Source organism: Babylonia areolata, chromosome 16 (assembly GCF_041734735.1).
Source record: "Babylonia areolata isolate BAREFJ2019XMU chromosome 16, ASM4173473v1, whole genome shotgun sequence".
NCBI classification, from domain to species: domain Eukaryota; kingdom Metazoa; phylum Mollusca; class Gastropoda; order Neogastropoda; family Buccinidae; genus Babylonia; species Babylonia areolata.
The window spans coordinates 15,432,577-15,448,308 of record NC_134891.1 but is presented as its reverse complement, the minus strand read 5'-3'; the positions used below and the strand labels follow the sequence as shown (position 1 = coordinate 15,448,308).

Here is a 15,732-nt window from a genome sequence, read left to right as displayed (position 1 = left end):
CTCCACTGTTACCCACACTTATATCGGCAATTCCACATCGGAGTGCCTCTTGATAACTCGATCCTGCCACTCGGCAGTGCTCGGGCCGATCTTGTCTATCCCTTTATTCGTCAACACACAACAGCTGAACGGCAGTCCTCTTGCAGGAACTATTCGCGAGATTGGACCGCCATTCACCTACAGGGGGATGCACATCCCATGGCAAGCCGATGGACTTGTCACCCCCTCGTCCACGACGCTCATAACACTGGATTATGGCGCCGTCATGCCACATGTCCCGACCATCTCACGTCCGATGGCAACCGATTCGGGTAGGGATGCCCACGGCACTAAGGGACATTATAATTATTCCCCTTGCGGCCGTATTCACCTGTGTCAGTTACAGTGGCATCGAACCACGGACTCTCACACACAGCATGACACTCCTCCCTCTACAGCGAGGAAATGTCACACCAGGGAATATGTGCTCAAAAGACGCCATCCTTTTCGCCGACTATCGGCGCCAAGGGAGGCAACTCCGCATTTGTAACCTAGGCGGTTGACGCTGTAGTTAACTTCCGCTGACACGGCACGTCACTCCTGCCCCCCGTGCTGTCCACTAACGATGTTTCTTCGGTTTCTCATTGGGTCCTGATGCCCATTCATGGACTTAACACAACTTTGCACAGCAACTGCACCTTTCTTGCTGTTTCTCAGGCTTTTCAGTTTTGGCCACTGAACTTTTAGGTTCTTCATCCCCCCACACTTGCACACAGTCCTCTGCAGGCAACCAACCCTATTGCCATTCTCTTCTTGTTATACACAATAACAGGAAATAAATCAAAATATTTCCCCTTCTATTCTTTTTGATTTATCATCAAAATCAACAACAACAACAACAACAACAACAAAAAATATATATATATATATATGAGATATCTTACTACATTTATACACATTTCTATTTACACTTATAGATGTATACTTATCCCTCGGTATACACATGTGTGTGCGCTTACGGGATAGGTTCATACGACTTTCGTATTAACATGTACAATTATATTTCTATCTCTGTTCATTGACATCTATTCATTGAGATTCCCTACATAGCAATATAGGCACACTTGCATTTGCGTCATTCTGTTCACAATGCCCAGAACTCTCTGCGTCTGCATACTGGCACTTTATTCATATGTGCATGTACCTCTCTTATAATATATGGGTGCATACACAGATTCCTTTCCATTACTGATTATGCACACTTACCCATTTACTTGGGTATATCTGTGCACACTACATGTATGCTTATACAGCCGCTTATTTCTTGTGACTCAGTCTCTTGTCATTGGCATATTACCTGACATCATCACTTGAGTGGATGGAAGTTTATGATCCCTTTGCACATATAAGTGTTCATTTTCATAAATCCATCCCTACCTTGCTTTCAGAGGACGACTGCCCTCGCAGACAAAACTGCCTCATTCACGCCTGAATGTATGCTCCTTCACATATCAGTAGTGGCTGGTCCTTAGGGACCGACACACACTCCCTTCCCACACACAGGGCTAAGGATACCCTCTCTTGGTACAAGGAGGGACAAGGCAATTCAACTCATTTGCCTACAACAATCACCCACAGGGCTGGAGATGCCCTAACTTGGCACAAGGAGGGATGAGGCAGTCCAACTTAGAGGTGCCACTCGGGACACACATGCCCTTCATTCCTTCCAAGTTTGTAAGGCATCCCTTCTTCCCCCCCTTGCCTACAACAACCCTTGGTTTGCACCACTGTGGTTGTGACAACAGCTCCACACGGGCCCTACATCCTAGCCAGCCCTCCCATGAAGGGGTGTCTATTTTTGCCTTTCAAGTTTTAGCGGGCCCAAAAACTGCCCACTGGGCAGGAGACAATCACCCTAAGCTCATCTCTTCCACTCCTGTCTAGTAGCAGAAGGCCTGGGTAATAATTGTTTTCCTCTACACTCGGGAGAAAGGCATATTGACGAGGACGGATGCGTCTCACAAAGCACAACGAACTGTCCATTAGCCACAGGGGTGTACCTTTCTGCCCACTCATACCAGCACAGCAGATGCCGCATTCAAGCACATCAGTTCGCCTCATCACCTTGCTTGAACACAGATACAGCATCAACGTCTCAAACAATTGGCATTTGAAAGCACTTTCTCCACTTGGTCTTCCCTGCCCGATCCTTTCAGCCTCAACACACAACCACTGCTGTGGTTACAGATGGGCATTCCTTCTCAAGCACTGTCTTTCCAATGAGACACTTCCAGGGGTTTCTAGCCTAGGCAGGCTATCCCATCATGGAGCCCCAGCCTTCAGTCAAGGGCCTGTCAGGGGATGACTTTGTTGTCACTTTGGAAGTAAGCACCATGTCTTTCAGACACGGTTGCACCACAAGACCCCGTCAACTCCTTCCGGCTTCCCTACATTTCAACATAACCTGCATGGTGGACACCTTCATCCCTCAAGCACACAGCAGCTGTTTCTTGATTTACCCATGCTGACTGGTGTCCTCCTAGGACCAGTATATGATAATCAGTCATGTACGACAATGACCATCAGAACAGCAGAAGAGGCAACTGCTATCCCAACTATTCAGGCTGGAATTCGATTATACAATTTATAGGAGAGAGTGTTTTGCCCAAGTTGCATCCCCAGTCCCTCGATCAAGAGGGCCTTAGGACTCATCATTGGGACGGATCCCAGAGGCTAGTTAGCCCTCAAGACTACAGCACTAAGTCCCAGTGCAATTTGACTTCTAGTCTGAGAGACATAGTCCTTCATGAAAGACTGAGCTGCAAATGATTTCCCTTTGCAATCCACCTCCCGAAACCTGGAGGGGGTCAGGCTGGTATTCTCCTGACCCACTCCCGGGAGGGTCACTACCTTGTCGTGGTCGGGAGGCTCAGTGGCCAGTGATTGAGCGAGCTATGTCGGCGGGGGCATCGGTGCTTCTTGGGGTTTGGTGCTCTGATCCCAGGTCTTAATTGACAGCCTACATAGCCATCGTAGCTGTCAGGGCTGAATAAGTGGTGGTTTTGTACTGATGCCCCTGATAGGGCTTCCCATGCCGAACAGGTCGTGAGTGAGGCCCAAACTAAACGTGACCCACTGTCCCTTTCGCTGTTCTCTATTCTTCTTTTTACTACCTCTTTTCTGTCCTCAGCTCCCCATCAAGCCTTCTTTTCCACATTCTTTTTTTCTCTGCGGCCTTCTTTAGGCCCGCCGTGTTTGCCGTGCGGCGCGACCTGTGATGGAGGGGAATGAGATCCTGGGGATTGAGAGAGCACGCTGCTCTCAACACATCCCTTTGGCTCGGACCTCTCCTAAGACAGGCGGCACACATTGGCCCGTGTGTGTCAATCGGCTACCCCTTCATGGGGCTGGGTCAAGACTGGCAGTTTAGTGGCTGACGAAGGTAACCCCCGTAGTGCTCGGTTCTCTGTCCCCGGGAGCTGGGCATGATCGGGGGGGAACACGTTGGAGCTGGACTGTTGGTCGTATATCCCTCCCGAAACCTGGAAGGGGTCAAGCTGGTGTTCCCTTGACCCTGGCCCCTAAGTTGGACCCCATGGTGGGTGGGTAAGGGAGGGATGAATTCACATTTTTTTCAACATGACTTCCAAAAAACTACACCCCCCTAACTCTGGAAAAAGACGAAGACAGGGAACAGACGACTCAGACTCCGATTCGGAGGTCGTTGAGAGCTCTGGATTTTGGCCATCGTGGCTGGTGATGGAGGGCGCTGATGACGACAAGCCGTTGTCGGCTCTCAGCCCCTTCGCTATCCAGAAAGGCTTTCAGTGTCTGGCAGGATCGCTGAAGTCCATCAAGAGGCTGAGGAGCGGAGCATTTTTAGTTCAGACGGAGTCCAAAAGGCAGACACAGCTCCTTCTCAAGGCGACCACTTTCGTGGATAGGGCGGTAAAGGTTTCCCCTCACAAAGGTCTGAACTGTTCAAAGGGGGTCATCAGATGCCCGGAGTTGAAAGGTGTGTCTGAGGCCGAGATCAAGAGCGAGCTGTCCTCTCAGGGAGTGACCAACGTGTACAGGGTGACGGTGAGGAAGGGGTCGGACAGAGTCCCGACCAACACTTTCTTCCTCACCTTCTGCTGCCCGGATGTCCCCAAGGACATTCAGGTCGGATACCTCATGGTCAGCGTAAGCTTGTATGTGCCGTCCCCCCTGAGATGCTTTAAATGTCAGAAATTCGGACACGTCAGGGACCGATGTAAGGAGGAAGAGGCGTGTGGCACCTGCTCGAAGGCGGTGCACCAGGGCGATTGCGTCAGTGCAGCCCGGTGTGCGAACTGCGGAGGTGGCCACCCGTCCTCATCGAAAGACTGCCCCGTCTGGAAAAAAGAGAAACAAATCCAGAAAGTCAAGACAGAAAATAAAATTTCCTTCTTTGAGGCAAGGAAACAGGTGGAGGCCGCGTCGCCTAAGGTGTCGTATGCCTCTGTCGTCAGACCCAGGACGGTGGACGTCGCGGTCCAGACGACGTCCACAGGAACGCAGACGGACGACTTAACCGCCTCGTTGGAACCGTTGGCCTTGGGTGGAGGCGCCGTGTCCACCCCTTCCCATCCTGTGCGGCAGTCCTCAGGGGCCGCTGGGCGGGAGAGAAAAGCCTCGGGCGGAGGCACGTTGTCCGCCTCCCGCCCCACCCCACCCCCCCGGCACCCCTCGCCCCGCCTCTCGTCTGCCTGGCCCTCGGGCTGGCGGAAGTGGCCGGAAACCCCCCATACCTCCAAAACTCAAGGAGGGGAGGGTTGTGGCCTCGGCGGGATCGGGAGGGGCCGAGGTGGTGGATATTCCGACTCAGTCGGAATCCGAAAAATTTACTTCGAAAAATAAATATTCCATCCTGGCGGACCTTGAGCCACCGCAAGCAGAGGAGCAGGGGGTAGCGATGGAATAGGCTGCTGCTTTTTTTTTTTTTTTTTTTTTAACCTTTTTTTAATGGCAGTGATCCACTGGAACATCCGGGGGTTCCACGCCAATTTTCAGGAACTCCAGCTGCTTTGTCGTGCTTTGAAACCTTCAGTGCTGGCACTGCAGGAGACTCTGCAAAGAGATAGCAAGGTTTTATCTCTCTCTGGTTTTAACTCCGTTTTTAAACCCGCTCAACCGAAGCAAGAGGGATTGACGGGAGGTGTCGCTCTTTTTATTCGCAAGTCCCTTTTATACAGTACAGTTCTTTTAAGCACCCCTTTACAGGCGGTGGCAGTCAGAGTCACCATCACTGTCTGCTCTCTCTACCTTCCCCCCTCCGTCCGCGTTCTGAGGCAGGACCTCATGAACCTGGTCGACCAGCTCCCACGTCCGTTTTTACTGTTGGGCGACTTCAATGGACACTCCCCGCTCTGGGGAAGTGAGATGACATCAGCCCGAGGTCTTCTCTTGGAAAACCTTCTTTCTGACATGGACTTGTGCTGTCTTAACGACAAGTCTCCCACTTACCTGCATCTGTCCTCTGGAAAGCTCTCGTGTTTAGATCTGTCGGTCTGCGATCCATCGTTGGTCCTGGACTACGAGTGGAAAGTGCACGACGATCTGCACGGGAGTGACCACTTTCCTGTCGTCCTCCGCCCCACAGATGGAGAAGGTGACTCTCTGCCTGACCGCCTGTATTACGACAAAGCAGACTGGAGTTTTTTTACCACCAAGATAAGAGCGGAGCTGCAGGAAGAAACAGTATTGAAAAGCAAGGACCCTGCTGATGCTCTGACTCGGATCGTTTTAGATTGCGCCAAAGCAGCAGTCCCATCGTCTACCTCCAAGCCTCAGGTCCCTAGAACGCCCTGGTTCAACGCGGAATGTCGGGAGGCCCGCAAGTCTCGGAAGAGAGCGCAGCGACGCGTCTTTCGGAGACCGATAGCGTTCGATCCCATCAACAGCTGAGGGCGAAAGCCAGGTATGTTTTTAAAAAGAGCCAGAGGAAGTCATGGAGAGATTTTTGCTCTTCCTTAACCTCCAACACACCCAAGAAGAAAGTGTGGAGGGTTTTAAAAAGAATTAAGGGCAAAAACGTATGCCCGACCTTTCACCATCTTAAACTCTCAGACGCTCTGGTCACAGAGAAGAAAGCAGTTGCCAATTTGCTTGCCTCCACAATAGAACAGAACTCGAGATCTGCTAACAAATCTGCTCGCTTTCTTAAAACCAAAAACCTGTCGGAAAAAACACCATGTAACTTCTTTTCCGACAACACAGAGAATTACAACCTCCCTTTCACAATGAACGAACTTAAATCTGCCCTTCAGACCTGTACGGATTCCTGTCCAGGAATGGACATTATAAACTCCTAAAGCACCTTCCCCAAACCTGTCTGGACACCCTGCTTAAAGTTTATAACCACATCTGGGTCACAGGCTTTTTTCCACCCTCCTGGCGGAAAGCCCTCATAATCCCGCTGCCGAAACCGGGAAAAGACCCCTCGAACCCCTCCAACTACCGCCCAATTGCACTGACCAGCTGCGTCTGCAAACTGATGGAGAAGATGGTCAACGGTAGACTGATGTGGAAACTAGAGACCGACGGCCTTCTGGCGAAAGAACAGTGCGGTTTCCGCAAGCATCGCTCTACCGTTGACCATCTGGTCCGTCTGGAAACCACTGTCAGAAATGCATTTGTAAACAAACAACATGTGGTGGCCATATTTTTCGACTTGGAGAAAGCTTACGATACCACGTGGAAATTTGGTATTCTTTCCGACTTGCACAAGCTCGGCTTCCGAGGACACCTGCCTCAGTTCATCCACAATTTTTTTACAAGACAGACAATTCCAGGTGAGAGTCGGCACCACCCTGTCCGACATTCACGAGCAGGAGCTGGGTGTCCCGCAAGGGAGCATCCTGTCACCGGCTCTTTTCAGCATCAAAATTAATGACATCGTTCAATCCGTTCAGAGGGGATCGGACAGCTCGCTGTTCGTAGATGATTTTGCCTTATATGCAACCGGCAGCACGTACGCCAGCATCCAGCGACGGCTTCAGCTCTGCGTCAACAAAATCCAGTGTTGGGCAGAGGAGAATGGCTTCACGTTTTCGTCCTCCAAAACTGAATGCATCCATTTTCATAATTTTCGCCAGTTCTATCCAGACCCTGAAATCCGTCTGGGAACATCCACCATCCCGGCGGTCAAGGAAGCCAGATTTCTAGGGGTCGTCTTCGATCAGAAGCTGAACTTGCTTAGCCATATTAAACAGCTGAAAATATCTTGCCAAAAAGCCCTGAACATCATCCGAGTTGTGGCACACACGAACTGGGGTGCTGATAAGAGAACTCTCTTGCACCTCTACAGAGCCCTGGTCCGGTCCAAACTGGATTATGGAAGTGTGGTATACGGCTCGGCCAGACCGTCCTATCTGAAACTGTTGGACCCTGTACACCACCAAGGGCTCCGTCTCAGCTTAGGTACTTTCCGCACCACCCCTGTGCACAGCCTGTACGCAGAGGCGGGGGAACCGCCTCTTTCCAACCGCAGACTGAAGCTGACCCTGAACTATTATCTGAAATTATTCTCGGAACCTACAAACCCTGCTTACGACGCTGTATTCAACAACCCTTTCAATAAGAAATTTACAGACAACCCAAACTGCATACCTCCTCTCGGACTCCGCATTCAGCCGCACTTAGAAAATGCCGATCTGGATGTCGGTGGCATCTCGGACTTCTCTAAGTTCCATGACAGCCCTCCGTGGACCTTTAGAACACCTGAGGTCAGATTCGATCTGGCCTCGTACCGTAAGGACACCACCAGTTCTCTGGCCTACAGAACCTACTTTTCGGAACTGTGCCACAAATTCCCCACTTTTCAAAGCATCTTCACTGACGGTTGCAAGTCAGAAGACGGAGTCGCCGCATCTGCGTTCTGTCCCGCCTTTCCTGACCGGCCCTCAACGGAACACATCCTGTCTGACAGCTCGGTGTATACCGCGGAACTGACCGCACTGGTTCTGGCGTTAAAAATGGTTCTCTCTTCGAAACAGAAGAGATTCATGATCTTTTCCGACTCCTTGTCTGCCCTGGAGGCGATCGCCTGCAGGAATATCACTCATCCCAAACTGCTGGAATTTTATGAAACTTTTACTCTCGCAACGAAGAAAGGATACGAGGTTGTGTTGGCCTGGGTTCCAGGACATGTTGGCATTCGTGGTAACGAAAGGGCGGACCTGCTGGCCAGGAACGCTGTAAAGAAAGAATTGTCCAGATCCTTGGTACCCTATACAGACATGAAGCGGAAGGTGAACACTTACGTTAAGGATCTTTGGCAAGAGGAGTGGAACACCCAGACGGACAACAAGCTCTTCCAGATCCGTCCGGACCTAAAAGAGACCCTCCCTTCGGGGGTGAAGAACAGAAAGGAGTCTGTGCTGTGCAGACTACGCGCGGGGCACACTTTTTTTACTCATTCTTACTTGTTGAAGGAGGAAGAGGCCCCTCGATGCATTCCCTGTGACGAGCCTCTCACCGTGAAACACGTGCTCCTTGATTGTTGGGATCTGCATGACGTTAGACGCAGACATTACACGGCGGTTTCTTTGAAGACTTTGTTTCGTGATGTCCCTCCGTGGGCGCTGATGGACTTCTTAAAAGAAGTGAACCTTTTTAACCAGATTTGAAGGTTTTAAACTGTGGAAATTTTCTTTTAACTTTGGAGTGAAAGTTTGAAGTGGTGACTCGTTTTAATTGGTTGTTGTTTTTTTTATCCTTGTAGTAGTTATTGACGCGGCGATAGCCTTGAGATGGCCTTAGTGGTCGGCGAGGCTCTAAGCACCATAATTTCATTTCATTTCCGCTCTCAACCTTTGTCCCAAGTTTGACTGGAAGATCAAACTGAGCGTTCAGTTGTTTGGATGAGACAATAAACCGAGGTCCCGTGTGCAGCACTCACTTACCACTCTGAAAAAAAAAACCCATGGCAACAAGTGTTGTTCTCTGGCAAAATTTTGCAGAAGAAATCCACGCGGATAGACACACAAATACATATGCATGCACTCAAAGCCTTACTAAGAGTGTGGGTTACACTGCTGGTCAGGCATCTGCCCAGCAGATGTGGTGCACCATATATGGATTCGCCCGAACACAATAATGCCTCCTTGAGAAACTGAAACTGAAACTTCATGATATGACTCCATCCAGGTAAGCGACTGCTGAAGCAATGGGTGTGCGCGCCGCTGTGTCAGCCGGCATCCATCGAGGACCGACTGGACGCAGTGGAGACCTTGATGGAGATGCAGGAAGCCGCCACTGAAGTTGGCGACGCTCTGAAGAAAATGCCTGACCTGGAGAGGCTGCTGAGCAGGTGAGTCGTGACATGTTTAACCCGTTTGGGCGGGCGCAATAGCCGAGTGGTTTAAGTGTTGGACTTTCAATCTGAAGGTCCTAGGTTCGATCTCGGTAACTGTGCCTGGTGGGTAAAGGGTGGAGATTTTTCTGATCTCCCAGGCCCTGTAATCTGCCTTCGGTGTGTTATGGAAACAAGAACATACCCAGCATGCACACCCCCAAAAACGGAGTATGGCTGCCTACATGGCGGGGTAAAAACAGTCTTATATGTAAAAGCTCACTCGTTTACATACGAGTGAATGTGGGAGTTGCAACCCATGAAAGAAGAAGAAGAATAATACCCCTTCATTGCCGCTGATGAGTAAGTACATGATGATGATGATGGTACAGATACTTGTATAGCGCCAGTCTTCTGTCAGAGACTAAAACCCTAAAGCACTTTACAAACAAGAGAGTCATTTGCAAATCAAGTACATGATGATGATGATGATGATGATACGGATATTTTTTATAGCGCCACTCTTTGGTCAGGGACCCAAACTGTGAGCGCTTTACAAATGCGGAGTTATTTGCATAACAGGCTGCCTACCTGGGTAGAGTGACTTGAGAGCTGCTATCGGCTGCTTATCATTTGTTTCCTGTGTCATTTAATCAAATTCCAATCATGTACACACACTCACATGGACATGCAACATTTTACATGTATGACTGTTTTGTTTATTTAAATACCTTTGAACATTGATATTGTTTTCATTTGGTTTAGTTTTAGTTTCTCAAGGAGGCGTCACTGTGTTCGGACAAATCCATGTACGCTACACCACATCTGCTAGACAGATTCCTGACAGCTTGGTAGTCAGGCCTTGAGTGCATGCATATATTGTGTCCTCTTCTTCCAAGTGGATTAACTCACTCCGGACAAAAGACCCCGATCAGGGCCCTACTGTTTATAACCATTTCAGATGAAGGGTCCTATCATAACCTTAGATAGTTTTGAGTTTTTGGAGTGTCACCTTATTTTCATAATGATGTTATGAGCTAAGGATATTTTAACTGACCTTTCCTGGCTCCGGTGCGACCAATCAGTGCAGTGTGTGTTGCTGTGCTTGCAAACAGGAGAGTTATTTTCGCCGTGACTGATTCATGTGAACAGTGCGTGTCTGACCGAATTTCGTCTCAGTTACAAGGCAGACAACAGAATTAGATGAAGGGGCCCTATCAGGGCTATATAAAATTCTGAATTTAATCTGTTTTGAACTCTTTGTGCTTTCCAGGACTGTGCAAATTTCAAACAAAAAATATGGATACTTTCATCATCTCACTGTATGATAGCATAAGGAGGGAAGAAATATTTTGTCCCCAACTAACTAACCTTACTGATCAGTTTTAAAGTTTTCAGTTCACAAATTCTAACATTTGTTTTTTGAAAATTTTATTTCTTGCCCATACAAATGGTTCGTCTGTGGGGAAAGTCAGGGGAGCTAACCCTCAGTACTAAATGAGTCAATGAAACTGAATTGATACAGTCATGTGTGTGTATATGTGTGTGTGTGTGACAGAATCCACAGTCTGGGGTCCGCCAAGCGATCGGCCAACCACCCAGAGGGCCGAGCAGTCATGTACGAAGAGGTGACCTACAGGTAAACTGTTATTTTGATCTGTTTGTTAACCCTGTGACTGCTGCTGACGAATTAACGCTTGTAACTGAAGGGCTGTCACATCAGCGAGATGAGACAGAGCTTTTGGGTCAGGATGTCAGTTTATCTTTCTTGATTTGGACTTCTGCCTCATGTGGATTTTGGTATTTTTTATCAGCAAAATTGAATCTCACTGACGGGCGCATTCGCCGAGTGGTTAAAGCATTGGGCTTTTGGTCTGAGGATCCCAGGTTCGAATCTCAGTAACAACGCCTGGTGTGTAAAGGGTGGAGATTTTTCTGATCTCCCAGGTCAACATATGTGCAGACCTGCTTGTGCCAGAACCCCCCTTCATGTATATACGCAAGCAGAAGATCAAATATGCATGTGAAAGATCCTGTAATCAATGTCAGCATTCAGTGGGTTATGGAAACAAGAACATACCTTGCATGCACCCCCCCACCCCCCGAAAACGGAGTATGGCTGCCTAAATGGTGGGCTTAAAAGGATCATACATATAAAAGCCCATTCGTGTACATATGAATGAACGTGGGAATTGCAGCCCACGAATGAAGAAGAATCTCACCATTGATGAGCACACAAAAAGCAGGAACAGTGCTTCAGACTCGTGACACACTGATCTCATTTCATTAAGCTTCAGCAGTCTGGGGGTTAATGTTGTCTACAGTCTGAGGTTTTCTGTCTTCTGTATCAATGATTTTGTGTGGGTATGTATGTGATTTCAAATGATACGTTGAGTTTCAGTTTGTTTCTCAAGGAGCGTCACTGCATTTGGACAAAGCCATATTCGCTACACCACAACTGCTTGGTAGATTCCTGACCAGCAGCATAACCCAACTGTTCAGGCCTTGAGTGCATGCGTGTATGTTTGTCTTTATATCAGAGTGGATTTCTTCCACAGGTTTTTACAGAAGACAACACTTCATGTCATGGCTTCTTTTTCAGTGGGCAAAGTGGGTGCTGCACTTGGGACTTTGCATTTTCGTCTGGTCCAAATGACTAGATGCTCAGTTTGATTTTCCAGTCTAACATGGGAGAAAGGGAATTGAGGGAGTGGGAATTGAACCAGATCCTCATGGATTCTGAGTAGGCAGATAACGTCTTAACCATTATGCCACTTTCCTTCTATGGTACAGTGAATAAACAACAACTATTTCTTTATTTCAAGCTATCAAGTAGGCGGCGGCAGTGAAAATTTGAATATTCATTACAATGACTGAAATGTGATTTTTGGCAAAGAACATGACAATATAAGAAAAAAAGAAAAAAAAAGAAAGTGAATATCTTGATTGGTTCTGAAGATATTCCATTTTAACTCTTTCATCCCTGCAGCACGGTTTTCCGGTTTACAGGATTTTTACCCTTCATTCCTGGAGGCCGGAAAACCGTGCAGCAGAGAATTCCCCCTTCCTGCAGCCCAGAAAATCGGTTCTCGCGGTAAGCGCTTTGAACTTCCCGCGAGTCGCGTCATCAGTGCGCGTCATCTATCCTTGACCGGGTCACTAGCGGGGAGTGTTTATGAGTGGAATGGATGCCAGACACCCCCTTCCCCCTCCCTAGGCTGTGGGAAAGTGGGCGCCGCTACATTCTTGCTGATGTGCTGTTTAGACACACGGACACAGAAAAACGGAATGTGTAGAAAGTTCGGATTGTGACCAGTTTTCTGATGATGAGTTTCACAACGCTCTAACAGATAATGATTTCAATCTGTTTCAAACGAATGACAAGGAGAGAGTGCAATTAGCTGTTGCTACAGAAGCACAGATAGTGGGTGATGAAAAGTTAAAAAAGTAAGAAGTGTTAAAATTGTTGTGTATACTTGTGCAGTAACTGGCATGACTGCTTCAAGGTATATCACACACGTGTCACCTTTGTGTGGCACATTACGTGATGATTGTGACATGGACATGCATATTTAGAGACAGTATCGTTTCTGAATAGTTTTTGTTCAAGAATTATGTAGATAATGATCTGATTCTGGCTCAGTGACTGCTAGTGTAGTGAAAGGCATATATTCTCTTTGAGACAAAGTTCAAATCATTCATGTGATAAGGACAATAGTAGTGACAATTGTGACAGTTTTTCGTGGATATGACTAGCAGTGTGGCACTGAGATACATGCGAGGCACTACTCGGTGAGTACCTGCATGATGTGCATACTCTGCAAGCAAAACACTGTCCTGCATGTAGTACGTAGTTGTATGCATTATGTTTGACCCCAAAGTCACCTGTTTTACACCTGAGTGTCACCAGAGATGTCACCCTATAGTGTCAACAGGGTCTCAGACAACTTCTCACATCAATTCTGAACACAACAGTATATGACAATCTTAGTGTACTGTAATGAGCCGCGTTACCGTAAGCCTCCAAAATAAGTACCCTGCTTCATACTTTCTTTCTCTTCTCTAAATCCAGGAATGAAGGGAATATGCGAATGGTAGGGATCTCAGAACAAGGGGGAGTAATGGTTCATAGAAAAATAGGAACGAAAGAGTTAAAGATGTGACGATGCGTACATGCTGTTAGTACTTAATATTTTCACATTTTCACAGTTATATTATACTGTCCATGAGGGTACTGTAATGAAAACTCATATACTTTTAAAAACCATATGATAATGGCATATTGCACAAGAAAACACTAACACTTCAGCAGCAAAGAAACTGGAAAATATGTCTGTCAAAGTAGGAGGAAATAGAAAATCAAGATGTGTCAATCTGCACAGAATAGCAACTTTGAAGGTCTACAGCACTGAAACGAATAGACAGTTGCATTTCATAATAAAATATCTTGCAGAATACATCACAGGAAGTGCACTGAATTTTTTTCAGGCAGGACAGTTGACTGAATTTTAAGTATCAGAGTCTCAAACTTTGAAAAATCTTCAATTTGACCAGCGGAAAAAAGACTGTTTATTGGGGTAGCATGCTGCAAAGATGAATATTTCAGTAACTGTCACAAGTAGGACCGTGAAATTTTGTGTGTGTATTAAGTGAAATGTCAGCTTTCAAAATAAATTAAAATCAACCTTAAAACTTCCCTCTAAAGTTGGCAGAAAAGGAATGATACCTGATTTTCTCATTAAAAAAGGGTGCATGCTGCAGATTAGACTTCTTAAAAATTTTTGTTTTTGAAAAAAATATTGAAGTTGCAGCCACAATAAGTTACCAGTGGTCTAAGCTGATCATCTTCTGCAAAATTACTACAAATTTTTAAACGAATGCAACTTGAGAGCATTATACAGAATGGGTAGGTTGATGGGGCATTCCACGACAAAGGTTCCCAAGAGGGAGCAAATATTACTTAAGTTGCTAGCAAAAATGACAGATATATGAATCTATTTTCTTTCAGCTCTCTAGTTTTTTCTTCCATCCATGAACCCAGTCATGCATTTCATTGTAGAAGAAACACAATAAATAAGAAATAAAAGGTGGATGATGCATCTTTATTTCTTCACAAAATGGCATTCACAAGAGAAAATGCACACCAAAAAATCTCTCATTTTTTGGCACTCACAGGTTTCCTGGCATCAGCAATAACATGCTGCTCGCTACCTGAGATGTTCATACTGGCCTTTTTGGATCATGGAATAGGTCTTGCAAACCCTGCCATGAGCAGCTGTTTCTGCAACATGTTAGATACACAGATCAGCTCATAAGAAAGAACAAATGTTATGTTCAATTTAAAACTTAAAACCAAAACCAGAGCTCTCAGTTTAATATATGTTTAGGCTTTTGTCAATTTCTGAGTGTTTTGAGTGGGAGGAAAACACTGTGATAACAGAATTATAAAATGGCATACTAACAGGTAAGTATTCATTCAACAGCAACACAAAATTCACTGCACTGAACTATATGGCCGCATTTACCTTTCACACAATAACTCAAATTGCAGCAACAACTTGTGCTTTGACAACTGAGGCTGAATTTTTGGGGGTCTGTCCTTTCCAGCTGCTGACAAGAACTTTGCCATCTACATGTACTGTTCATCTTATGGATGTCTTTGTTGCATGCGATTATTTACTCAGATATTCCACTTCAGGGTGCTACATTTCTTGACTGAGATGAAAGTATTACTAAATGTCTTATGTACATATGATTACTTAATATTGAATATTTTATTGTTAATATGCACATCATACTTAGTATCTTATTCTTTGATATATAATTTGTGTACTCACCTTTATTTGTGTGAGTATGTGAGAATGCATGTCTTAGATATATATCAAACTGAATATTTCATTCACAATATGTGCATGGTATTTTGCATTTTATCATTTCATGAAATATGTGTTTACTTCCATTTGTTTTCTGTTTCATGCAGTCTAGATGCACAGCATATCATGGGTTACATGAACACCTCCCCCCCAAACCCCCCCCCTCCCCACACTCCCCCCCCCACACACACACACACACAATTATACTCTCTTAATGGCTGGATTCCTGATAGTGTTATATAGTTTGACTTGACTGAACCTGATGTATAACTTAGGCTATGGGTGTTATTGTACTGATTTTTTTAATACTAATTTTAGTTTGTTAAAAATTGGTGTTAAATTTTTGAAGAAACAGGATGTTGACTGCACTGTTCAAATTAATCATATATCTCTTCACATTACACTTTTTTCATACTCAGACATACACATACTCACAAGCATACATGTGCAAATGCAAACTTGCTCTGGCTCTCTCTCTCTCTCTCTCTCTCTCTCTCTCACGCACACACACACACACCTACTCCACTGACAGGAAAGAAATGGGGAAGGGGGGATGACTGGAGG

The 15,732-nt window shown here is 46.3% G+C and overlaps 1 protein-coding gene across 1 annotated transcript in view; it reads left to right on the top strand.

The window, feature by feature from the left end:
• LOC143291193 (DNA mismatch repair protein Msh6-like) overlaps window positions 1-15,732 on the top strand; it is a 241,374-nt gene that overhangs the window by 108,552 nt on the left and 117,090 nt on the right. Inside the window, exons 19-20 of the mRNA XM_076600922.1 lie at window positions 9,151-9,313; window positions 10,854-10,934. Coding sequence (XP_076457037.1) covers window positions 9,151-9,313; window positions 10,854-10,934 — 244 coding nt within the window. The remainder of the gene's footprint in view (window positions 1-9,150; window positions 9,314-10,853; window positions 10,935-15,732) is intronic.